Source organism: Accipiter gentilis, chromosome 14 (assembly GCF_929443795.1).
Source record: "Accipiter gentilis chromosome 14, bAccGen1.1, whole genome shotgun sequence".
Classification (NCBI taxonomy): Eukaryota; Metazoa; Chordata; class Aves; order Accipitriformes; family Accipitridae; genus Astur; species Astur gentilis.
The window spans coordinates 16,022,511-16,049,119 of NC_064893.1; the positions used below are offsets into that span (position 1 = coordinate 16,022,511).

A 26,609-nucleotide genomic window follows, 5' to 3' on the forward strand; every position below is an offset into this window, starting at 1 on the left:
CAGTAGTGTAAAAGGCCAGTGGATGAGAGTTACACAGAGGTGTCTGGAGAGGGACGTGGGGAGTGTTGGTAGAGGGCTTCTTGATAAGATGGAGGATTTTCATAAACCCAGGTATACCTCTGGTTGGGTTAAAAGCATGAGCACTTTGTTTCAGTGGAGTAGAAGGGCTCAGAGCCAGGGGGGGTGGAAATCTATTAAGATACCTCTGCCTGCTGAAGTCCCCCAGGAATCATAAATGAGAAAAGGATTTGTCAGCAGCTTTCCAGGGACTACAGGAAAAATATTCCCTCACTTGGCTCACGTGGATTAATAGCATTTCTCCTGCTACTGTAAGATCCCACTGAGAACCTGTTTGGACTGCTCAATGATGCCTAGAAAGTTGTCTGATACACACCAGAGAACAGTTAAAAGAGTGCAATTCCTCTTAGGCACCAAAAGATTAATTCTACACAATTGTACCTTTGCATAAGAAAGTGAATTAATGTCTGTGCAGATTTTATACAAGAACTGCCTCCCCAAGCCACTCAAACTCCTCTTCTGTGCCAGCACTATTAAACCAGATTAAACCATGCCACATAAAGATAAAAGGGCAAAGCCTAAAATTTTGAGCTAAAATACCAGCAGACAACTTCTAATAAGCTGTAACTGTCTCCTATTTGTTACAAAACCATTTGTCCTCTGAAAGGTCCCCAAGGGTGTTAGATGAATCTCTGAAAATGTTCATAATTCCACTGAGAGGAAAAAACCTCAACCTTTTGCCCCAAGTAGGCAATGCATCTTCCCAACAAGTCAAAAGATATATATTTTTCTAATGGTGATATTTCACAGTGGCTCTTGAGCTGCTTGCTGCCCTCTCAAATAGGGGGCAGATATAACTGAGTTTATATAGGTTGTATGCAATTGAAGGCAAAAACCCAACTGACTCAGAATTAAGACTGCTATTGCCTGATCTAGCTAAGATCCCCTGTCTTTTCACAATTAAAGGATTTTAATCCTACAGTCTATGGTGGTCCAGATTTCCTTCTGAACAGCCACCATGAATACATAACTACCAATCTCTGTCCGAATGTTCAGATCTAGTATCTTCAGAGTAAGGTCCATAATCCTCAACAGACTATGAATAATCCTCAACAGCCTATGATTGTCTCCAAGTCAAAGCTTCCAATAACCATATTTTTGTTTCATATTTATTTCACAGATTGGGGCGGGGGGGGGGGTGGGGGGAGGAAAAAAAAAAAAAAGAAAGAAGAGACAAAGAATGGCAAGACAGACTTCATTATTTCTCCTGAAAAACTCTGGCAACGTGGTAGCATTCAGCAGGTTTGCATAGCAAACACTACCTATATGATTCCAAATATATGTCAGCAAGACTCACCCTTCTGAAGGTCACCACAAAGTTATGTATATCAATATTGGGTTCTTCTGCATATACATAGGATCAGATTTGCAGTAGGTCCTATAAAAAAGACGTGTTTTGGCAGACAGTTAGACAACCACATTTTAATAATATACAAATGTTTCTACCAAAATACTTTGAGAAAGAGTTACTTATGAAGTTATGATAATTACTAAATCATGTTACTTAGTGGAGCCCAACTGTCTAAAAGAAAATACAATTGGTGTACCAGCTTCACTGCAGACTATTTCTTGAGTTGATACCTGAGAGAGTCCTGGGAGTTACATAGATGTCAGTGCCCCATAAAAGAAATTTCAGCCTGAATAATCAAGACAGCCTAAGACACTTATTACTTCATAGCAAAGAAGGTTTGGAGTAGTCTTCCAAGGCAATCAAGGAACACCCTACCACTCAATACTTAGTTCAAGATGCCAGTGTCACTAGGAACAGTTCTCTGGTGACAAGAAGATAGGCCAATTCTGCACAGCGTTTTCACTGTTGACTCCTACACATGCACGAACTATTCACCCCCTGGAGATAATGCCTTGCTTCAAAGCCTTTGTATAAAATAAACTTCTTGCACTTGTTACAGATAGAACATCAATAAAGCAGGTACTCTGATTCCCCCTTCTTTCCCTTGTTTTCTTTTTTTAAAAAATAAAAACAAACAAAACAACACATGAGCTACTTAGCTAGAGATTTTGGGAAACAGCATGTTTGATGCAGGTTATATGCTTATTTCAGATCATAAAGTGGAGCTTCCATGGTGACACTCCTCCTTTCATAAAGGCAAGCAATGAAAACTTAATGGCCTCTGAAGCCATTTCATGAAAATGCATGAATTGTGCCTCTGAACTTACTGGAGTGCAAGGAGTGAAAGGGAGCATTTGAGAAGTACCACCACCAAAGGTACCTATCCTGCAACAAGACCTATCCTGCAGTAAGTTACTGCAGTGGTCTCTGGAGAAGAAAAAGAAAATAGGAGCATCCTACTATTAGCCACCTTCTGCTGCAAGGCCATTCTCTAGCTGTCAACCCCAGTGCCTATCTGCACAGCTTTGTGCTGACAGCCATGTGGCACACAGAGACACCTAGCTTCACCTTACCTGAAATCTTGCCTTGGAGCTCAGGAAGAGCCAAAGCTAATCTGTAGCCAAAGCTACAAAGCTTTGTTGCCAAACCCAATCTGTAGCATGCACTGAGCCCTATGCAAAACAATGCTGCATTAACCTGTTTCTCAAAACAGCCCATTAACTGAAGCACCTGAACATTTTTCAGGTAAAACAGATACGCATGTTTAACAAGTACAGTATTTTGTACAAAGGCAGCTTACAGAAGCAGTTGGCAGCCTCTGAGTACAGGTAACGGGCAGCCGCAATTTCCAGTCTGTCTCACCATCCAGCTGGTCAGTGTGAAGGAAGCAAGACCCTGTGGATTTTCAACACCAGTCAGTGCTCTTTCCAGATCTGTCTTAGATACATCTATAACTCATGAAATGGCTTCGTACCTAGGACACCCTTCTTTCTTTGGAAACAGTATCTGACTTCAAGTAACTTTTGTTAATAACGCAAGAATGATATTCTTGCATCACACATTCATTTCCTTCCACTAGTCCAGAATACAGTCAGACCTCGTGCTGTATCTTTAGGACATTTTAAATGTTCCCATTAGTCTTTATGTTTTCTAATCCTTCTGATCAAACATTTCCTTATCCCACACTTAACAAAACAAACCTGAATGGCAAGTAAAATTATTTACATCTGAAACACAAACTGTTATGCAACCAGATTCATTTACCCTGGGTTCAACCACCTACATTCTTTGATTAGCAAACAAAAACAGCGTATAACGTCCTGAGAAGTGGCAGTCCATAACAGTATTTGAATTCTCTGTCTCTCTAAAATTTTACTATTATCTATTTCTTTCACATTTCTAAAAGATAATTTTCTCTAAACAACCAGTGAAAGGTTAATGGCTATTTTGACAATTGGTTCCAGATGTTTACCATTCTCCTCCGACGCCCTCAGGAAGATCATGTCAGCAGGGACCCACTGGTTCTGTTAGGAGAAGAAAGGCCATTATTGTGCATACAGCCCTGCACGCGTGTGCAGCCGCCTTCCACAGCCCTAACGTGACAAGGAAAGGGGATATGGAGGAGAAAGAGGATTTCTTTGTCAAACTGAAGCTTGGTATTCATTTTGCTTTGAATCCTAAACTCACTTCCCTGCAGAATTCCAAGAGCAGAATAATAACTGGTGCCAGCTCCCACTGACCCAACCCACCAACAGCTAGGTTTACAAAAGGGCTAGTGAGTAATTCTAGCAGTGTGAAGAAATCTTAAACTAATGCTGGTTTCCTTTCAAGTAGTCCCATACTAGAAGAAAGCATGTATCTGGAATCTACAGTTACCATTTTTCTCTTTTTTGTACTGAATATTTTCATACTAATGGTTTTAGAGGTCATAGCTGCTTGCACGGAGAGTGTGTGGGCAAAATAAAAAAAATCAGTGGATTAAAAACCCTACACATAAACTTGTATAAAGGGGCAAATATACCTGTACATACCAGTGCCTACAAATGGATCACTGTGTCTCCCAATACTTGTGTTGTTTACCCCCAAAGCAACATTTGGATGTTGCATTTGTATCAGGTATTTAACCTGTGTCCAACAGTCAGAGATAGGACCACGGAGGCTTTTTATCTTGCTACAGTGTAAGTGGAAAAATTAGGTTACACATGCATATCTACAGATTTATTCTCACTTGTAAAGATGATGATGCTATTTTGGTGGGGCGAGGGAACCCTGAAAAGTGATTAAATATTGTAACTAGTGTTCTAACACCTGGCATTCTAAGCCTATCATAAAACAAATATGACTTCAAAGTATCTCATTTTCTACGGTCTTGCAAAAAAAGTACTTCACACAGAAAAGCTACGCATAAAGGCTAACCTTTTCAACAATGATGAGGTCGCCTACTTGTATATTAGAGCTCTTCACCTTCACAGTCCCTGCAAAGGAAAGATATCAGTGCATTAGAGCAGCAGCGGGACAGGGTTTGTGGGTGCTGTGTGATGTTCCTTACCTCCCTTCCTTCCACTTCACTATTCTTGAGAAAATGGGTAACGTTTCTATCCGAAGAATTAGGCAATGCTGCCCTGTAAAGGCTTACCAAGCCCACTGCTGCCACTGGGTAAAGCAGTGGTCTCAATCTGTGAAAAGGGCTGAAAGCCTCGTCTAACAGCTCCATACCTCAGCCCTGGATGCAAAACACCCTGGTCACTCTCTAGTGACAGCTCTGAAACAAGCCCTTAAACTTTTTTTGTACTGCTTAACCCAGGAATTTGAAATACTGTCAGCGTCAGGCAGACAACAGAGCAAGAACAGGAAAATTACAGTAGGGAACCATCAACTCCTGACTCCTCTTCCTTAGGTGGTTGAAAATCTAAAGCTCGACTCTCAATCCAAGCCCTGAAAGCCGTTAAATACGATGGGCCCATCTTAAAAACCAGGCTCATTTCCTTCCCTGCGGTAGCTCTTGTATCTGGCTCAGCTGTACCACCTCTCCTTTACCTCTGGACAGACACAGCCTGAACAAGCCCTGCAGAGTATGGGTCCTACAGAAAATGCATAAATATTTATTTCTTTGCAGCTGTCAAACATTTCCCAGTTGCTTTAAAACAGGGGATTAATTTAACAATTGGCTAGTAATTTCAAATCATTAGCCAGCTCTAGATTTGGCTTCTCAGACTAACTAGTGATTTATAATCAGTTAATTTGAACCCTGCCTCTATGTGTCTGTCTGTTATATTTCAACAAAAGCCTCTTTAATCTGCTGTGATTTGAGTGGAAGTGGGGGAGGCATGTGGAGCTCACCCCAGCATGGACAACACTCCTACTGTACCTCAAAATTCATGGGCTCACTGGCCAGATAGCAGCTCAGGGGGAAAGGAGAAGGGGGAAGGGAGGGGGAATCGAAATTAGCACAAAGCACAAAGCGCAAAGATCACTAGGATTTTACTACTGGCAGTCCCTTCATTAGCATCCTTCTCAGGATATGCTTCAGTGTTTCTGCTCCAAATTAACAATGAAAGCCATTCTGGGCTCCCGGCAGCCTGCTGCTTTGGTGACACACTGTGTGCTTAACAACATGCTTCATCACTGCTGCTAATAAATGCAGACTTCCTTACATGCTGTAATTATTCCTACAAATTATAAGCAGTCATGGCCTATTTCACAAATATCTCATAGGTCTTTTGTGGATCCTGGGTTTTGCCTTGCAAGATTTTTAGTTAAAAAAAAAAAAAAAGTAAACAAAATGAATGCTGGGCTAAAGACTTCTCTGCCGGGGCAGGAAGCATACTGGGGATTAAGAGTCCATTACGCAGAGGCTTGAAAAGAAAACCCGCACTCCAAGAGGATCTAAAAAAGCATCCCTGGCAGTCTTCTGTGTGGGCTATAGAAAGTTAGGTACTATGACACTAAAAGGGTCTGACAGATAACATCTCTTCCTCCCCTTTTAATACGGTTATTCACAAAACAACAAAAAGTGCTTTTGAATATTCTCCCGTGCAAAGGAAGAAAAAAACCCCAGTGCGCTCTCCCCACACAGGCATAGCAATTCTGAAACCACTGTGCAAAAAAGCTCTTGGAACAAGATGTGGGTTTGTTTAACCATATTTTATGTATTTCTCTTAAACATCACAAGGATTTATTTGGTGACTGTGAGTATAAGAAGCACTATCTGCAGGTTTCAGGAATGGAAACTTATTTTTGTAGTGCTTTCCTTAATGATGTAAATTCATGCTGGAAAAGAAAAATTAACATCTGGACAAAGCTATAATGTGATGATTTCCTATCATTATGCACATACAATGCTTTTTGGATCATTATTCTGAAAACAATATCATCTGCTTTAAAAGTTTTCCAGTATGAGAGAAATCAAAGCAGCTGGAGCAGATTTGTATTGTTCAATATAACCCTCCCAAGCTCAGATGTTTTAAGGTAAAAGAAAGAGAGGACCTTTCTACCAATATACATTTTTATAACTACTGTATAAGTGAGATGCCCTTTTTAGGTAGCAAAGCTAATTCTACTTTTCCAGCCATACTCCTGGCCTTTCATGGATGACATCTCTGCAGTATGTACTACATGTCCTGCTAAGAAGGCGCAGGACCAGATGTTTCCTTTGACTCAGGACTCCCATAAAGCAACTTACTTGAATTAGTTTTATTTTGATCTTGGGAATTCTGTAATTCCTTTTTCTTTCTGTGGGGAAACTATCTCCTAAACATTAGATGTTTTCTCATGCATGTTTAAGAAACTAGCTAATAACACAACTGCTTCATTTCCCAGTATTGCTCTGCTATTATTTTTGTAATAATAAATTACTGCTTTTATAAATGCATCTAAAAGTACTTCCTCTAAATACACATACATTTATTTAGCATTTACAATACTTCCAGTTTATATTTTCTGAAGTTAATCAGAATACAAGTCAGTGATTAACACAATTTAAAAAAGCAACTAGTGTTGATCTCTTACTTAAAAAAACCCTGTTGTTAAAATTTGATTGGTGTTTGTTTCATTCTTTGCTGTATCCTGATTTATTTTTTTTTAAAGATAAAAAAGTAAACATAATAAAATGCAGTTTGTTCCAACTTAAGCTATAGTCTTTGAAATTATAACCAAATCTGCAGCATGATGGATGTACCATAAAGGAGATTAAAGTATTAAATATATTAGCCAGAAGAGATGCCTTTTTCTACGATGCAAACACATAAGCCAAGATTTCACAATAGATCTGCAGAGCTTCTCTAAAGTACAGATCAAAACACTTAATTTGGAACTAAAGCTGAAGCCAGAGGTTTATTAAAACAAGTTAAATGCATCTGGAGAGGAAAAAAAAAAAAGGTTGTTTGGATGTGCTGCACCAAACTTTTGGCTTTTGCAGCCTTATGCTGTATAAATGGTGGAGCAGGACTCAGAGGGTTTGGGAAAATATTGTTTTTATAAGGCTGGTAAATGCGAATGATCTGTATCTTAAGTAGCACCCCTCAGTAGGAGGTCTCTTCCCATTTCTTTCTGTGCAGTTTCTCTCTCTATTATGCAGTGTTACCCGAGGGGGAGGGGGGGGGGGGGCAAGAGAAGAAAAACAAACCAAGAGTTTGCAAGCACAGTTCTGGCTTTCTATCAAGCAGAAAGTCAGCACACAGACTTCTGAACACAAGGAGGCTTCTAGGTTTATGAATAGGGGTTTGAAATTTGATTATTTTTTATTACAATCCAAACAACTGTCCTTTAAATGGAGAGCTTTCTATTAAAAAAAAAAATGCTTTCCAGAAGTCTGCTGGTTTCATCATTGTGGAACATAAATGCATCATATCGGCAGAAAGAGAAAAGAGGTTCAGAGTGGAATTTTTTTGATGTTATGTAAAATAAAGGAACACAGAGAAAATACACTACCTCACACTGCCCTCCAAAGAGATTAGTCCCTGAAATTCAGCAACTATATTCAAAATAAAATGTGATCCAAAGAGGATTCTTCCTTTTTCTCTACAAAGCAGCAGCTTATTGAACCTTAAAAAGCTTAACAAAAAGAGTGCCTGAAAAAAGTTTCATGTACAGGAGCAATGCTGCAAATCCAGAATACCCGCCCCCGCAGGGTTGGGGGACAAGGCTGGCGGGTGTGCTGAGCTGGAGAGCTCCCGGCAGCAGGAGCTGTGCCCAGCCACGCTGCAGCTGTGGCTCTGTACAGGGCGTGAGGAACCACACACAAAGAAGACAAGAGGATCCCGATTCGGGACAGCGTTTAAATCTGTGCTTACTTCCATCCCTATTCAAAACTGCATATAAGCATGTGCTTAAGTCTCCCTGGCTTCATTCAGACCTAAGTATGTAATTACATCTGTGGGGCTGCACTGGGAGGCCAAGGTTGGAGATGGGAAAAACTATTCTCCAGCCACCTTAACTGCAGCTTAGTGCAAATACTCAGGAGAAATAAAAATAGCTTGGAGAAAGCTACAGTGGTCCATTAGATCGATTATAGCCACTACTGTCAAGACAGCAGTGCTCAGTGTCGAGCCTAACCTAATCCCCCTCCCCCAAAACACTGGCTTTAGAAGTGAAACTATTGTGAAGTTTTTAAAAAAAAATTATACAGCAACATTACAGAGGGCTTTTGTGCATCAGTACCCTTCTGTACCGCCCCTTTTCAGTACAGTGCTGTGCCACTATCCTGAAGCATGAACCCTGCTACTCAACACAAAAAAAAACAAACCCCCAAAACAGGCTACAGTCCAAGGCAAGTCCTACCTGGAGTTTTGTCAGCTACACTGAAAATTAATGGTTAAGATCAGCTGTTCTCAACTTATTTTGATATTTGCTGCTTCTACGTTTGACCTGATGGTTTCCTTGAAAGCTTGCCTACTTTTTCTAACTACTAATAGATACAATAAACCAAACCCAACACACTTCCATCCCCCAGCCATGGTGGCCTCACAATGTACTTCCCTGCTCCAAGGTGATTCTCAGAGGTGCTAAGGTTTTAATCAGGGAAAAAAATAGATGTTCAGGTCTCCTGAAAAGCTTGAGTACCGAGATTCAGGGAGAGACAGAAAATTACTTTTCTCCCCAAACCACAAGACAATCATAAATAATTTTATTTTTCCTACTCTAAACTATACTGCTAGAGAGTCTCATTCCTGTTTCTGCACCAAATTTGTGTTAAATAAAGTGGCTTAAGACTTTCAGCTAGTGCCCAGCTGCCAATCCTCCTTGGTTTTTTTCACAAAAATAGAAAAGTTAAAGGACTGGGGGAGGGAAATCCATTCATGGGAAACGTAATAGCAATATGAAAAGAACTAAAGGAGAGGTCAGGCCCCTTACAGATCATTGATTAGAATCCAGAAGGCAACTCTTTTATATCTTTAAATAGATGTAGTACACCCTTCTTGGATAAGGCTTTTGTTGGTTGCCAAGCATTTTAAGTGTTGTAGTAAGAACACGTTATTAAAAGGGGATTTAATATTCAGAAACTCAAACTCCCTAGTTTGGAGTTGCCTCGTAATTCCCTGCATGTGAAATATATACAGCCTTGAGCAATTACATTTAAAAAGCAGCCTTATTCTTAAAAGTGCAAGCATTTTTTTACTACATCTAGTTCACGGCATCTTAATTCAAGGGTATAAACTTATAACAAAGAAACTGGAAATGAAAAAAAAAAGAAAAAAAAGAAGTTGCTTAAATTCAGTTCATTCCCTTTTTAAAAACAAAACCCTGGCCTCACCATCATTGTCACGGTATTAGGAGTAACTCCATAGTAAGGCAGCATTTGATTTTTTCAAACAAGAATTTAAATGTCTTTGTTAGGTACGGCACAGCTGTAAACAACGGCCAGAGCCAGGGATCAGACACAGCTGAGCTGCTGCAGCCTGGGCTCACTTACAAATGGGGTCTCCCAACTCCTCACAGTTGGAGGAAGGGGCTAAAGATGATCTATACAAAAAAGTACAAGACAAGATACTGCCAGTATTGACGAACTACATCAGTTGCTGCTAACAGAAACACACAAAAGATGTGATAACATATCACACATTCTCTTTTAGCAAAGGACTTGCATGATTTAAGTCCCTGTCTGGTACAACCCAGAAAAAACTATGAAATTCAACACTATTGCATGCCCAGTAAGTGATGGAACATGTCAGTATGTCCAGCAAGTCACCTTAAATTTAACATATGCACTCAAAAGCTCCTTCAGTACACAGAGTACTTCTACTTAACTATGATTTGCGGTACCTGTGCTGAAAGGGTCCCCAGTCCTAGACACTAGAACATAGCCTACCGTCACTCTCATTAGTTGAATCAGCCTCTGCATAACCATATTCTGACAATTTCACAGACCTAGATTTATTTCTTCTAGTAAAGTGCTTTTGCAAATTATTTGCCTATGTGGATCCTCCTCCCTTTTTTAAGCACACGTTTGTTGTTTCCATTAAAGAATAGAATTGGTAGCTTGTAGGAATCCTTCTTACATCTGTCTCTCTTCCTGACAGGGTGAGCAAGCAAAAACCACATGCAGAGGGAAGACAGATGCACTATTACCAAAACTGGAAGGAAAACAAACACAAAAAAACACCAAACATATCACATCTGCTATAGCTCCATTCTTGTTTTCTTCCTACTATGCTGTTTGCTGTATTTGCCTCTCCCTCCCTTCATCCATGCAACATTACAGAGTGCTTCTCTCCTATCACAGCTTTGCAGGAAGGAAAAGACATTTCCCTTCTGGAAACATTCACCTCCACAACCTAGAGCAATTCAGATCCTGTTTAATTTTCTTTGGTGACTCTAATCCACCAAGAAGGGAAAGAAGTTTTGGCCTACACTGGTGTTAGGAGCAAGCAGGGTTTAAAAATACCACACCAGCTGCTTGGAAGTTCACCCCTGCCTGGTGCTGGCTGCAGTGAACTCCCAGCCCACAAAGCAGGCTCCTGCATGTGTGAACACACTGGCTGCCCACTCCCCATGCCTCAAGCAGCCAAGATGATGCTCTGAAGTTATCTGAAGCAATTAACACACCCACACACACCCCTCGCACTAGCTGTGCATCTCCCTAGGAAACCCTCAGCAGCCACCACAGCCCAGCGAGGAGTCATCCATGAGAAGCCACCCAGACCCCCGAGGCCTCCGCAGCAGCAGCGGGAGTGGCGGCATGCCTGCAAAGCCACGTGCCTGTGAGCCCATAACCCCCTCCCCATTGCTTGAACTCTGCTTCTCTGACTGTCAGCAGCGTTTGATTGAGTTGCAACCCCCGGCGCTGCCGCGCCAGGATGCAGTGGGCACACTGGAGCCACCGAGCTGACCTCTCGCTGTGAGCTTGCTGTAGATCTGCGAGTTCACTTCCTTGTCGCGCATGTAACATCTGATCTCCTCCGCGGCCTCTCGGATGACGGTAACAGCAAGGACAAATCCCTAGAAGGAGCATGGTGGGGGGAAACAGAATGGATGAAAAGGTCAGGAAAAATCACATCTGCCTCTAATAAGAGCAATATTTATCAGTACCACTGCCAACAATCTGCATTTCCTTATTCTATCTTCTCTCACTAAATCATAATAGTGATATTATGCACTGCTGTGCAGAACTCCCAATAGCAAACTGACAACAGACTTGGTGCTTAAAAAAACATGGTTGTTTCTCAGCTTTACTGTGATGCTCTGCCAGTACTTCCCCAAGCAAATCTTTGTAAAGTTTATCTGAAGAGCATAAGTAACATATTTCATCTCACTTCACAGGTGTGTAACCAAGTGTGAAAGGGGTTACACAAAAGTCCAATGTAAGACAGGATGCCTCAAATCTCAGTACTCCCTCCACCACAGAGCCATCAAAGTTAGCTCACCTAGTCTGGAAGATTTCTTTACATAGAAATCTATATAGAAATTTATATGACGCTTTTTTATATATACAGATATATAGATAAATAATGCATGTGTATTCATGTGCATGTATGTATACACACACTCAACCTACACAAATAAGCACTCTAAATACATCAACATGAACTACTCACAGTATAATTACACATTTGTCTGACTAGGGTTTCCGTCCTACTTTTCTGTGGATATGAACAGCCACTTCATTTCCTCTTGTCATGAGGATAATGCCCACATCACATCCTTCACTCTATTAAAAAAATAACTAAATTAATGCAAAACAATTCTTCATGGTGCTAGTACCACAAAGTCATTTTATTAGGCCCTATTCAGCTCAGACTCGCTAAACAGTTAAAACACTCCTCATCCATTACAGAAGAAAAATGAACTTTTTACAACCTGTATTGAAAATTGCAACCAGGTACCGATTATCTCTGTCAATAAGAAACTTTTTTATTTTAGGAAGGGGGCAGGGCAATGTTAGAAACTGAGGGTTACATGAAAAACACAGGAAAACATCTGTAAATACCCACCTACCCAAACAGGAGATTTTGCCAGTGGGTTGCAATTTTCAACTTTAAGTAACTTCATTTTTAGAAAGAATGGCTGTGCACACGCCTCCAAAAACTGTATGTACAAGTTGTTAAGCTAGACACAAGGAACTTGCCAACCTGAACTCTGCTACCACCTCAGGGAAGTCTTGCTGTAGAGCATTGCTGACACTACCCAACACAATAACAATTCAAATACTCACTTTTTTTCTTTAAATAAAGAAAAATTATGAAGAATGACCTAAGAGTTACTAAGACGAAAGGAGAGCAGTGTCTTTAATTATTAAAATACTGAGGTACACTTCACCTGCTGGCTCTCACAATCCTATAATAGAACTAAACAGTCCCTAATTCTAGTACATACATATGCGTCTAAATGGACCATCTAGATTAATTAGTATCAGTCTTGAAATGCAATGTAGTATGTTTCTGCAGTATTTAAAAATGCAGACACATGAAGAGACCCAAGGATTGGCAATTACTTCTTTAAAACATGCCTGTATTCAATCCTGTATTTACAAACAATGAAAGTAAGAAGCCATTAATACAATACTTTCAGAGAAGTGTTTCACCCCCAGCATTCAGGACCATGACCGTCTGTTTTGCACCACAGTGGAAGATCTCTTTCCCATAACCAACAAATCAAGAAAAGAACGAACATTTCTCTTCTTTTTACAAGTGGCATTTGTGGCTTTCCAAAAATAAAATAAAAGCGCATCAGTTATTTTCAACTTATGTTTCAGCTGTTTGAAAAGTCTTCAAATAATTGCCCCAAAATAATCCCACATGTGCCAACTCACTGTGTCATCTCATATGTCATTCCATCCCCAACACTTGTATTAGCAGCCAGTAATGAACAAAGACCTTTCTTACCCTGCTTTCTGGCAGCTTGTATGCCAAATTCTAATTGCTCACCTGGCACAGACAAGTCACAACTGCCTATGCAAAACCCAGAAAGAGAGAGCCTGTGTGTGCATGTATACTTCATTTATAGGACAGGATCTTACGAAACTAGCCTTAGATTTACACACCAAATGCAATACAGCACACACTTGAGAGAGAATTCAGTGAGATCCAGGCTTTAATATTAAACAGAATTTTAGCAGCAAAGTCCCGAATCTGCCCCCTTCACTTCCTTCTGGCTTCTACTGGGGATTTTACTGTATTGGAAGTCTAAAAGGCAGGAAAAATTTCCTTTGCCCCTGCTCAGCTCCCTCAATAGAGCCATGAATTTTTACCACCACCATTTCTCAAATCAGTGTACAAGCAGTGTCTTAGAAAAAGCCCTGTGCTTTTAAAATCAATTTTCAGTTGCTTTTGTGTCATTTCTTTAAAGTAAAAAGGACGTCTATCTTTGGAGATTTTCAAAACTCAGGTAGATGAGTTAAGCCAACCTATGTTTAAAGATAGCCCTGCTTTGAGCAAACAGTTGGACCAGATGTCCCTCTGAACCAAAATTATTCTACAATACTATGAGCTGAAGTACAGCAGAGAAGTTACTTACATAGAAAGAGAAATAATAGTTTTACTGGGATAAAAGAAAAAAATATATAGGTACCTATATTTAAGCATTTAAGCAGTTGTAACTAGCTCATGCAGTGCATTTTAGAGATTTAAGAAGCCCATTCTGTGCAACTATTCCTCGTTCTGTCCTTTGACAGCACTGGAGTTTCTGCTTCAAACCTGATTATTATCAATTTCCTTTGATCGCAGATGAAACATATGGCTATCAAAAGAAAAGGGCAAATAATTTACAGGAAGGAAAGAGTATCTGCACCTTGCGTGAGTGTGAATGAGTATGTGTGTCTATTTTTATACGTGGGAGGTTTGTGGAAGGCTGTTTCTCAGTTTTTTCATTTGTTTTTTACAATACGGTTAAATCATGAAGCAGGCTGTTGACCTATCCCAAGGCCACAGGTCAAACTGTTTGGCAGGGGAGCGTAATTTGACAACATTGCGCATATGGCCACTCATTAAGGTCACTTTTGAAAGGTGCCCTTCAGTCCTTCGCTGCAGTTGCCAGGCTGCTCTGGGGTCCCACAAGCACCGGCCCTTGTGTGACCACCCCGGGAGGGCGCAACACCCCACACAGATGCTCCACGAGCACATGCCGTGTTTAGATGCAGCTGTGAACAGCAGACATGTTGCTCCAGTCTTTTTTCATTTTCTCATGTTATTCACGAAGCCCTGCTGCCCTTGCAGTCACCATGGCCAGGGGTGAGAGCTCTGTGCCTGTTAACTCCCCACAGATGAACAAGCTGGGGGCAGAGTCCTCTCACACCCTTGACAAACCTCTACAAAATAAAGCTTACGGCCAGAACAGGCATCTATGCTACGACAGGTATGGAGCTGGCCTGAAGAAATAAGCTAACAAAATGATTTAAGGTGCAAACTAATGCCCTAGAGAAAAGGCAGCAAAAGAAATTTCATCAAAATTAAGCTTTCTTGAATAAATAGACCTTAAGTTACCTACCAGAGGAACCCAGTATGCGTAAAGCGCGCCAAGCCTCATTTCAACAACAAATTGAGAGCAGGCCAAAAGCAAGAAATAAAGGTTGAAGAAGTATTTGAACTGGTTAAACAACACCTAAAATGAAAAGGAAAAAAAGAAAAAAAAAAAAAGAGGGAGAGAGGAGATTAATGGAGTTCAGAAAATATGCATATTGAAATAACCACCAGAAATATTTTTGCATGCTCCTCTACTGCCTAAATGCTAACTTAGGGCAGTCTTAAAAGTAGTCCTGGACACTCAGGACAGATCTGTGTCTGGTTTGCTGCTGCTCTGAGGCAGCCTTTGCAGAAGGCCCACCAAACACAACCCAAACTTTAATTATTTCCTCCAGCTCCCAGTTCTGCATCTGACTACTGTAAAACCACTGAAATTAGGGAAAGCATTGGGGCAGGATGATGAAAAGCAACTTTCTTCACACTTACCCCAGGGAGAAACGTAAAAAAGTTGCATTTCTGATTGTTGATCACATTGCGGGGGGTATCTCTGGTCTCTCTTCTCTGGATGGCCAAGCCAAACAGTACGAGGCCTTGGGTCTCTCCTGCCACAGCATCTTAAGCACTCATAACACCTATGGAAGGAACATTTCATTTTAAATTAATGTGTTAATTTCTAACACGTTTCTCTGACTCACAAACACATACCTGAGACCCTCTCCACCAGCCAGGCAGAACAGCTGAGCATCACTTCTTGATCTGTCACTCACCACCTCTCATCTGTCAATTATCCACTGTATTACAAGCATCTTAAAACCCAGAGCCTGACTTTCTACCAAATAGACACCCTGCCTGCTAAAGCCATTGCCAGCCTGCCTCGCAGTCCGCCAAGCTATGAGCAAACATCTCGTATGGTGTTGGAGCTGTTACTAAAACATCACGCAACCACGTGTTCAAAGCTGGTCATGCCTGTGGCAGTGCTAGAAATGCGCCTGCAGCAACGAGGCCTGGGGAGGCTCCTTGTTTTGCTTTCAAGAAACCGATGCACAGAGAAGCACGGACCAAGCTCATCACTACACTGAGTCAGTGCTGGCTGCCGGGAGAGCTTCTGCCTCCTGTGAATGAAGGGGCTTCAAGAAGCAAGGAGGTGTGGGGTACAGGCAGAAAGGTCCCCTTGCATCAACGCTGGATCGCAGGTTTTATGCCAGAAAGCTCCTGTGAATCAAATAGTAAAAGGTGCTTTTTATTAGTGCTTCTCTTTCCTTGTTGGTGTATGGAAACTTCCTCAAACAAGAGGAGGCTTTCCCCATTTACAAACTAAATTTAAACAAGAACACATATGTGTAAAGTGATCTCATATGTCCTCAAGAAAGAGATGGAGACAGATGTTCTCCTCCCCTTCCTCGCAACCCCGACTTCATAAACATTTATACCTTTTTAACAGAAGGCTTTAATATTTGCATATTTGAATTTTTGCACTTTAAAATAGTCTTGCCAAGGAATTATAATCTGTAATCCTCTAAAAATTAAACCTTAAGAGGAATCTGAAAAGAGATCCTAAATGATTACTGATTTTATTTTTACACAGTATTACAGTAATTAGCTCTGTTTATGTTAATGGCAAATTGTGTGTTATTCATTATTAGTGAATGTACATTCTCATCAACTGAGAACACACACTGTAGATCCAGCTACACAGCCTCAGTTTGTTAGTTTAGCTGTAGTAATTAGTGTTTTCAGCTCTTCAGGCGACCGTCCTGCTGCTGCACCACCGCAGAGGCTGCAAGCTCAGACAGACCAGACCAATGCCTGGATCCAGTGCTGCAAACCCAAGCTGCCAGGGAAAGGGCTGCAGGAATTTAAGTGCATCCTATTTTCAGACAGAATAGTCCAATATAACTTTTCCTCTAATTTTTTTTCCTGCATTTTTTGTCTACTTTGTCAGCAGCATCTCTGTTCTTGCTCTATTTAATACTGTCATGATTCAATTATCCAGCTCAACAATTACTTTTTATATCTTGTAATGCCAGTTTTCAAAAAATTATTCAAAATAAATAAAAGAGGAACACATTGGCATGCTGATTTTTTACTTTTTCAGCTCAGGCTTATATTAAAGCCACTTATTTAGCATAATTTCTGGCCTTTGCTAAAACTTACATGGTTACTAAAAAGTTACATGGGAATTCAGGAAAGCCACACCAACTTCACTGAAACTGATAGGGTTACTAAAGGGTTCCCTCTTCTCGCTGCGGGAAATATTTAAAATCCAGGCTGTGAGATACGAGCTAACAAGCTAGCTCTCCCAGCACCACTTTAAACCACCAGTACACAGCACCTCACCAAGGGTCCCCCTCAGCAGCCCCGGCCCAGCCGGTGCCCCGACCTCTCCCCGCTGCTGTTGGGGACCTCTGGACTCACCCGAGTCAATAAATAAATCCCAGCGATGGCATGTGGTGCCTATATTTGAAGTTACCCAGGTTAAAATCTCCTCCAGCACACAGTTGGGTGTCATACGTAACAAAACTGTACTCCCTGTTTTGGAAACCATTGCATGGCCTACAGACTTCAGGCTAGATGTTGCTTTTCTCAGCCAAAAGATCCCGGGATGAGGTGACAGGAAACACTTATTCCCTACAAGAATGTGGAGGATTCACGTGCAATTCATTAAGTAATGGTAACACGAGAGAACCATGACTTTCCCTCCACAGGCCGGAGCCTGCTCGCCATGGCCCCCAGGCCACCCCAGCCTGCCCGCCACCAGCTCGAGGTGCCTCATGGGGCCTTCGACCCGGCTGCTGCAGCCAGCGGAAATTCAGCTCTCACATGAATTTTAGTGAATAAAACCACGCGCTGCTTGACGTAACGAATCCTTACTTGAGGCAATGAATCAAACAGAGCATTGGTTACTTCGTGGGAGATGCAAGGACTTATCAGAGATCCCTCTTGCACCTCGAAAAAGCCTCTCTGTGCGAAATTGCAGCATTGTACCCTCCTAAACTCCAAAAGGGTTACTTTTCTGTTGTCGCTGCTTCTTACTGAAAGCCAATCTCTCCCCAATCCCCCTTGTTCCTTTAAAAACAGACCTATTGAATTTCACTGACAATTGGGAAAGCCAACATCAGCCAGATTGATAACCAAAAGCTTCAGAGCTCTTACAAACAACTTTCCAGAAACCGCCGCTAAGATCTGTTCTCGAATCATGGCATTCTGCCACAAAACTTCAGTTAAACACACATCTAACCGAAAGAAATAACTATTTAAGGAAGCACACAAAGCATTCAGCTCTTGAAGACACTGCCTTGCCAGAAGACACATGCAGCATGATGAACAGTTTACGACTCGCCACACAGAAGGTGGTTTCCTACAAAATACTGGGGTTTTATGTTTTATGCCCTGCTGGATGCAAATAAACAGAAATAAGTGTTATCAGTTAAGTCAATTCCTTCAGTACGGAAGAGAAAGAAAAACCAAATTTGCTTCCAGAAGTAAAGAAAAGGTGTCACCAGGTGATTTGGTGCTCCATGAACAGACACAGACATTAACTTCACAAGGCTGACTTGCAAGATAATTTCTCACAAGCTTTTAAAACTAGATAAAAGGATTTTTGCATAATCAAATTACTTTGACATTATTGTATTTCATGAAGAGTGACAGATGAGCCCTGAAAAGGTGGATTTTCTCTAGTCTGTACTCAAGAACAACCTAAGTCATAAGGGTACACATGCCACCCAAACACAGGAGAGAAGGTTTTCTCACTCAAAGAAGCTTTAAGACCAAAGTGCTAACAAGACAGCAGAGCACTACAGAGCACCCACATATCGGTACTGAAGGAACATAAAATCACAAGTTTTGGATGGTGCTGAATAGTCTCTTACCAGCTCCAGGTAAGTCAAACCCTCCATTCCAAAACCAGAGGAGTTGTAAAGTCCCCCAATTTCAGTAACTATCCCACTGCTTTCACCTACACACATTTGTCACTGACCATGTAGAGGTCAGCTTTACCAAAGCCTCTGCAGTTGTCAGCTCTGACTTGCAAACTGTTCATTTGCTGAAGAGGAGAAAATTAGGAGAATGCAGGAAAATCTGACAGAAATTAACACAGTGGGTAAAGCGAACAGTTCAAAACTGTGATAGCCATGAATACCTAGATCAAATTACTGGAATAAAATAATTGGAGATGCTTTACTGTTCAAGTATATACAAAAGGCATCTGACTTCCTACAGACTTGCAGCACCACTACTGCAATCTCTGCCTACCTTTATACAGGGACATTGCCTGTTATTCTGCTTTTGTAACATTTCTAAGACAATGGAATTCCATCCTTGACTATTCCCTAGGTAGTACCATAAAACTGTAATTAACCTAAGTACCCTAAATGTAATCCACTTCAAAAAGTCACACTTTTCCCTGAAACTATCAATTTTTGTCAAATCTACAAACATTTTTTTCCTTGTTAAGAAAAACTAACTAGTAGATATTTCTTCCCCACAAAGTTGTGTATAATACCCACATCTGAAAGGCAGTTACCAACATAAGACAAACAGTAAAGTTGGTGTAAAACACTCAAATTCATAAACTCTACATCAGAAGTATGTTTGATTAGCTTGATAGCTTTTAATTGCAGTTTTTGTTCGTGTTTGCAGATGAAGACCTAAGACAAATAGTCACTTGTACCCCAAATACATTTTAACAGAAGATAGTGAAAATGGTGGTATCTGGATCACAACAGAAAACAGATATGCTTGGGGGGGGGGGGGGGGGGGGGGGGGGCGGGAAGGGGGGGAAAGGAGCTTTTCCTTCTTTCACAGTGGAGAAAACCACACAAGATTAGCCTTGATTCCATGTTTTAATGACTGTGAATTCAGAATGACCTCTACGATAAGGCTCCAAATAAGAGGCTTTGCCCAAGGGACCAAACCTGGTGTCCACATACCCTGTTTCATCACAACGTGCTTCCCAGTTACAGAGTAAGTTGGTCCTTGTAATCAGACATCTGAAACCAGTTACCTTTGTTTATTTTTTAGGGTGGGCCTCTTCTAGGGATTGTATTCAACAGCAAAAATACCTATGCACTTATATCATAATATTTACAATAGGATAAGGCTTAAAGAGGGTACTACTAGAATTTAATATATTTTTTTACTTGTGCTGTGAATTTTTTTTTTACAAAGTAAAATTCACCGGTACACTCCAAAGAACTTTCCAAGCATCTGGGCAGATCTTCAAACCAGTACCTAAATCTCCAGAGCAAACTTCCAGACATTTTAGTAAGTTCAATGACTTATCAGCATTTTTTCTTCATGAATGTATAAGAAAATGGCAAATGAACCCCAGAAACTAATCAGAACATTTAACTTAAGAAGAGCGCACTCTGCCCAACTGCTTACATACAATTATATTGCTTTTAATCTTTTCTTTTCCAAATTACTATCAATTCACTAGTCTCTGAATGCTAACACCTAGCACTGCAAAATTGCTTACACTTGCTTGGTTCTAAATGAGACAGCAGCCCTCAGTGCTGATAGCACCTACAAATGCAGGGACGTAGAAGGCAATTGCAGAAAATTACCCCAAATTTAGCACACATTCTGCAATCAAAGCCATGACCTCTCATGGTGTTCCCACCACAAAGATTCTTGTTGCTGTAAGAATTTTAATTTACAAATGCTGAGTTACTATAAGGTTTGAGAATCAATCTAAAAATAATGCAATTGCAAGTATAAGCAAGAAAAGGCATGGGAGAATCTCCTGTGTAAAAATAACACTTCTGTGAAATTCCTGCCTGGCTAGAGTCACAGTTTTTGCAACCTCCTGAATTACAGGGAAACCAAACTGAAAACCTAATTAGACAAACAAAAGAAAAACTTCCTGCCTAGCAAGTTTTTGAAGGCGATTAGCAGTAGTATCAATGCTCAAGTAAAGAATATACACCATTTCTACTAAGAATTCTCCTACGTAGCCTTTTAGCAAGAGGTTTCTATGCAACATAAAGGAATTCATAAAAAAAAAAGTCCAACCAATGAACACAATACTAAAACCAGCAATAAGAGTCGCACATTGCAATGCTTTAACTGGGGAGGTTTATCAGCCCTCAGGAATCCCATTACGTCATTGTCTCAAAGCATCCTCCAGAGCATATAGTGCTCAGCAAGTAACTCATGCACCAGTGGCTGAAAATCAGCAAATGCTGATTTTTATCCCATATACATTCAAAGATCCCCAAAGAGTTTTTGTTATGAAGGCACCTAGCCAATCCCAGTGCTGGCATTTAACTCTTTTTCAACTTTGTGACTTCCCCCCCACACCCCTTGTCCCACAAACCACCCAGCAGGCTGCCTGTGCTTTCCTGGGTGGGCACAGAGCAGAAGCCCACAGTCCAAACCCTGGGCTAGTGGAAATGTTATATCTGCACACCAACTGTGCAAGTGTCAGCCCATGGCTTGTTGAAATAAGTTAGAAAAATGAGCTTTTGGTAAGTACACAGACATTTCTCAAGCACAGACCCATGTGCTCATTCTTACAGGCAGACGTTTATCACCACCACCCCCAAAGATATTCAATTGCCATAATTTTTAATTTTTAAAACTTTTCAGTGATGTCTTAAACTTCATCAAGGAAGAGTACATTACCAAGCTCATTAGTTATGCTTTAAAATCCTCTATATGACATCTGTGCTCCTTACAAAGTGCTTTACACAAACAGGAGCGGCTGCAATGGCAGATTGTACTTTAACAGACTAATGGCAGATTTAATTAACCTACCCAGGCTGACCTGCAGACAGGAAAGTTTCACTACCTGAACCCTTTCTTGTCTTACGGGTGCCGATGTTGCAATGTGAGTAAACACCAAGTGTCCACAGCTACTTTGATTATCGCACCAGGTTGGGTTGGCACAACACCAGTGAAAGCCTGGTGCTCGCCAGCATTGCACGGCTGCTGTGCGCTCACAGGAGCCAAAGCAAAAGCCCCCAAAGCTGCCAAGGACTTGTACTGCGGGGAAAGACGGCCACGCTTAGGGTGCAAAGTCCTGGGCTGTGCCACTAGATATCCGACTTGGGATGCCCACATACTGGGATGACAAAACACAACTCATACTGAGAGCAAAAAGTAAAGAAGACGCAGAAAGATGGGTGGTGAACCTAGCAAGGAACGTTTTCAGACAGTCTCCTTTTCCCTTTCTCCTCTGGAAACTGAATAACCTTAACTGTGAAAAAAACATTCTGACAAATCCATTCAGTTGGGTACCAGCAACAAAGTACTCTGGGCACATACAAACAAGTACACAAATGTGTCTTCAAATTATCCTGGTGCTCATTGAATAATAAGTCCTTTTGACTGGGGCTATCAGCTTTTTCAGTTACCTTACTTGTTCCTCCCTGAAAGAATTTCACAGGCATTGGATAGTTCTGTGATCTACTGTTTCTTTGGATACCATCCCTATTTTTGGGTATCGAGTTTAAAGACCTGCATGATGAGGGAAGGGGGCTGCTCAGGCCATCACATTACTCCAAAGTTTTCTGCTCAGGGCAAGGTCAGTGTCACTGGAGGAAGCTGGCCATTTCTGTCAGCAGAGAACTATCGGCATCATTAGGAATAACAAACTACTTTCCATCAGGAAATAAGATGACTATGTCCTTGAAAGAGAAAGAAAGATTGTCTAGAAAAACAGCTGAAAGTTTACATTGCTGCTTAGAGATGCTGATAAAATTAGCACGCAGTTTCCAGGAATGGGAATCACGAAGTTACAAAAATGTAAGCAATTTTCTATAAAAGTGTAGGAACCCACATTTCTAAACATTCCTCCTCCGTTTCCCAACTGAAGCATTCAAGAACAGCATTGCAATATAGCTAGCAAGTTGCTGTACACCATGAACTTTTAATAACTATTATCTTACAAAAAGAACATGAAAAAATATATGAAGACAGCTTATATGGGTGTCCTGGTTTCAGCTGGGATAGAGTTAACTGTCTTCCTAGTAGCTGGTACAGTGCTATGTTTTGAGTTCAGTATGCGAAGAATGTTGATAACACTGATGTTTTCAGTTGTTGCTCGGTATTGTTTAGACTAAAGTCAAGGATTTTTCAGCTTCTCATGCCCAGCCAGGGCACCTGACCCAAACTGGCCAACGTTGTATTCCATACCATGGGACGTCACATCTAGTTTAGGAACTGGGAAGTGGGGGCAGGGAATCGCCTCTCGGGGACTAGCTAGGTGCCGGTCAGCAGCTATTGCCCTGCGCGTCATTTGTACATTCCAATCGTTTTATTACTACTGTTGTCATTTTATTAGTGTTATCATTATCATTAATAGTTTCTTCTTTTCTGTTCTATTAAACCGTTCTTATCTCAACCCAGGAGTTTTACTTCTTTTTTTCCCTGATTTTTTCCCCCATCCCACTGGATGGGGGGGGAGTGAGTGAGCGGCTGCATGGTGCTTAGTTGCTGGCTGGGGTTAAACCACAACAATGGGGAAGCTTATACAGCACTGTATAACTCTGCAAAAATAATAATAAAAACCAAATTCACAAATCCCCAAATAAAATCGCAACCACTCAAAAGCAGTTCTTTCAATGTGAACTGTATCAAAAACCTTGAGTCCTGTAAGTGATGTGGCCCTTCACCTGCACAGGTATCTAAATGAACGGAAGGTGCTGAAAAACAGGTCTATGGTGTACTTCACTTAGGATTATATTTGTTTACAAAAACATATTTTTAGTGATGATGTAAGAAGCAGTAATATGACAGATTGACTATCAGATGCTAGATTAATAGCCATGACAAAGGAGCAGGTTTTATTTATAAATGCAGCATGTTTTATGAGCTATTTGAGAGCAAAGGAAAAATGCTTTCATAAGCATTTTTTCATATAAAACAAACCTAATGGAAAGAAGTGTCACATTTGTCTAATACTGGCGTAGTATTTGTCAAATTAGTGGTGAAGTTCATCAACATATTTAATCACTTCTACAGCAAGCACATTTCTTGGATGATGTTTCTATGTTTCTCACAGGCTCTGCTGTTAAGTCCTTGGCACCTCTAATATACAAACCAACCTTCCACATTTCATTATTGTAAAAGCATATGAAGAATTTTCCATTGATTAAAAAAAAAAGAAAAGCCACAGAGCCTTATACAACCACCTAGCCTTTTTATGCACCTCCACAATTCAAACCATTCCCCCGTTTCACGTCATGCAACAGTGCAGCTGGGGTGGCTGAGGAAGGGGCCAGGAGCGCTGCTATTCCTGCAGCCCACCCCTGCCCGTCTGCCAAGTGCTGCGGTGCAAAACAGCTCGTCTGTGGGAAACCAGCCCAGCTCTGCACGCGCTGAGGCACACCCACATGCAAGCAGACGGAGGGCAGGAGCTCCCTTCTCTCTCTGTTGACTTTGAAATGGAATTTGCCATTTTAACTAGAGCCAGAGTACACACGCACATACAACGGAATGGCTGCATGAAACTTTACTGTAAAGCTCCTTCTTCCCCATCCCGTTCTGCATGCTCGCTTCCCCCCCCCCCCCCCCATTTCTGGATCAAGGCTTTTTTACAGTGCAGAGGAAGCCTGAGCACAGCAGTTTGCTGCTTTCAAAAAGAGCCTTGCAGGACTGTGGACTGAGACCATAAGCTATTTAGGGAAAAACTTGTGTCATGCACTGAACGGAGCATCTGGGGTGCTTCAGGAACTGGCGGCTCCCTTCCCTGCACAACTCAGCCCCTGCGAAGCTCAGACTCACTTGCCATCCCACCAACAGTCCTGCTGCAGTTAATGCTATCCTTCCCTCCTAATTGGCACACATCTCATAGTGGTTTTCAGAGTGCTGCAAAGCATTTGGAAGAATACGGATGAATTCAAGGCATACAGCTGCAGAATTTAGAGGTTAGCTTTTGATTGCAGCAAGGAAGATCCACATTAAAGTTATGCTCAGGAACAGATAACCACTTCTGCCACTGGTTTATTAAGTACATGGTTTCTCTTCGACACAGATCTCAGCTGTCTGTACCATCATTCATCTCTGCAAGGCTACCATGCAAGTTCCTCCCTGGCTTCTCTTCAAACTACACTAGAGACCGAGGCTGTAATGAAAGCCTTGTTTGGATGACACCTGCCCTACATGAGAATTAGCCATTTCTTACTTTTTTGTTAACATACATGAAGATTTCTACGAAGGCATTCAGTACACAAACAGATATCTGTTCCCCACTCCCAAAGTCCACACTGACAAAAATCTGTCTGAGAACGTGCCCCCACTGGTGGGGAAAAATCCCCACAGCAGAAATTGCAGTCAGGGCTATGCTAGGGTGAAGCCTTTCAGGACTTGCTTATCCCTGGGTTTTCATATGTATCAAGGAACATAACTTGGAAAGCTTTTGTTTGGGTTTTTCTCAGAGAAAACAGAAGAAAAAAAGTCTTGATTATGGCTTAGGATTCCCAGGACTCTGTCCTGGATGCAACACCAGGGACCCTCCCTGACTAGCTAGCTGATTTTTTCTTTGGTTTATAATACTGGTTTGGATTTGCTCGACTTTGATGCTTTGCTGTCACACTATCATTCGACCAAATGACTAACATATCACAGGCTACTTATCAGTAAAACAAGAGTTCCTAATATATGCTAAGTCCCACGCCCAAACAGGGTTACCACACCAAATGGAAACCTCAAATCCAAGTTATTCAGACTGGTATTGAGAAAAATCCTAAGCAATCTTCCTTCACAACTTCACACTGCCAGAATTTCTTGCTATCACTGGAAACATCATCTCTGTGACTGCTAATCAAGTAGAGTCCACAACCAACGAACCATAGCTTAGGTTAGATGAGGGCAATTTCTGTTAGACACTACTAAACACATCATAATACCCAAGAGGGTCTTGGTGGAGATTAGAGAACTTTAGGAAAAGAAATCATTCAAGAAGCTTTGAGACATTTCTCAGGCCTCCACCTGTCCCTGATCCCTTTCAGTCACGTCACCAAATTTAATGCCATGGTGGCTGTACCTTGGGGAACTTGCCCAGTGATCCATGTGACACAAGCTCTGAGGAATTACTTGCTGCATCACACACACCTCCCAGCTCAGTATCAACTGGCATGGATATTGCTACATCAATTATTAGAAACAATGTCAATAATAAGGAATAATTCTAATAACGAATAAACTATGTAGAACAATGTCAGTTAGAGGAATCTGAATCAAAACTATCACCCAAAACCGTAACAAACAAGGGAAAAGCATCCATTTCCTCTTGATCTAACAGTGAGGATTTCCTTCGATATTTGGGTTTATTTTGCTAATATCACTCACCACATTCTAAAAACCAAATTATCCAGGGACAAATGAAGCACTGCAATAACTGACAGCCAGGTAACTTGGATACCCTGCACACCCCACTGTGTACAAACCAACCCGCCTGCATAGAGGTGCAATTCCCTACCAAAAAAAAAAAAAAAAAAAAAAGTATTAAAAGGGCCATTTTTCTTATTTAACTTCCTACATGGGAATACCAATATAAACCTATTCCTTGAGGAACACATCCCACGCTCGGGGTATTGCAACATCCCACACCAAGGATATTGTATTGCTTTAACCGATACAGTTAAACAGAGCCTTCTGCGCTGAGACAGGGACCTTTGTTACAGACCTACAAACACCATTTCTGGTCCAAGGCTATTCCTCAGCGAAGGCCGAGCGCTCGCCCAGGCACCAGCCTGTAATTCCCCAGCCCCGCGCCAAGCGCAACAGCGGGGATGACCAACAGGACGGACAGCAGGGATGGCGTCAGGCAGCCGGTGACA

At 41.3% G+C, this 26,609-nt stretch overlaps 1 protein-coding gene across 1 annotated transcript in view; it reads right to left on the reverse strand.

Moving 5' to 3' along the window:
* The window catches only part of LOC126045648 (probable phospholipid-transporting ATPase IIA), a gene marked incomplete at its 3' end in the record, with an annotated part of 33,245 nt that overhangs the window by 5,914 nt on the left and 722 nt on the right, over positions 1 to 26,609 (reverse strand). The window contains 8 exon segments of the mRNA XM_049817047.1: positions 1,376 to 1,456; positions 2,730 to 2,824; positions 3,402 to 3,453; positions 4,346 to 4,404; positions 11,257 to 11,365; positions 14,849 to 14,962; positions 15,310 to 15,363; positions 15,365 to 15,455. Of these exon segments, the coding sequence (XP_049673004.1) occupies positions 1,376 to 1,456; positions 2,730 to 2,824; positions 3,402 to 3,453; positions 4,346 to 4,404; positions 11,257 to 11,365; positions 14,849 to 14,962; positions 15,310 to 15,363; positions 15,365 to 15,455 (655 nt within the window).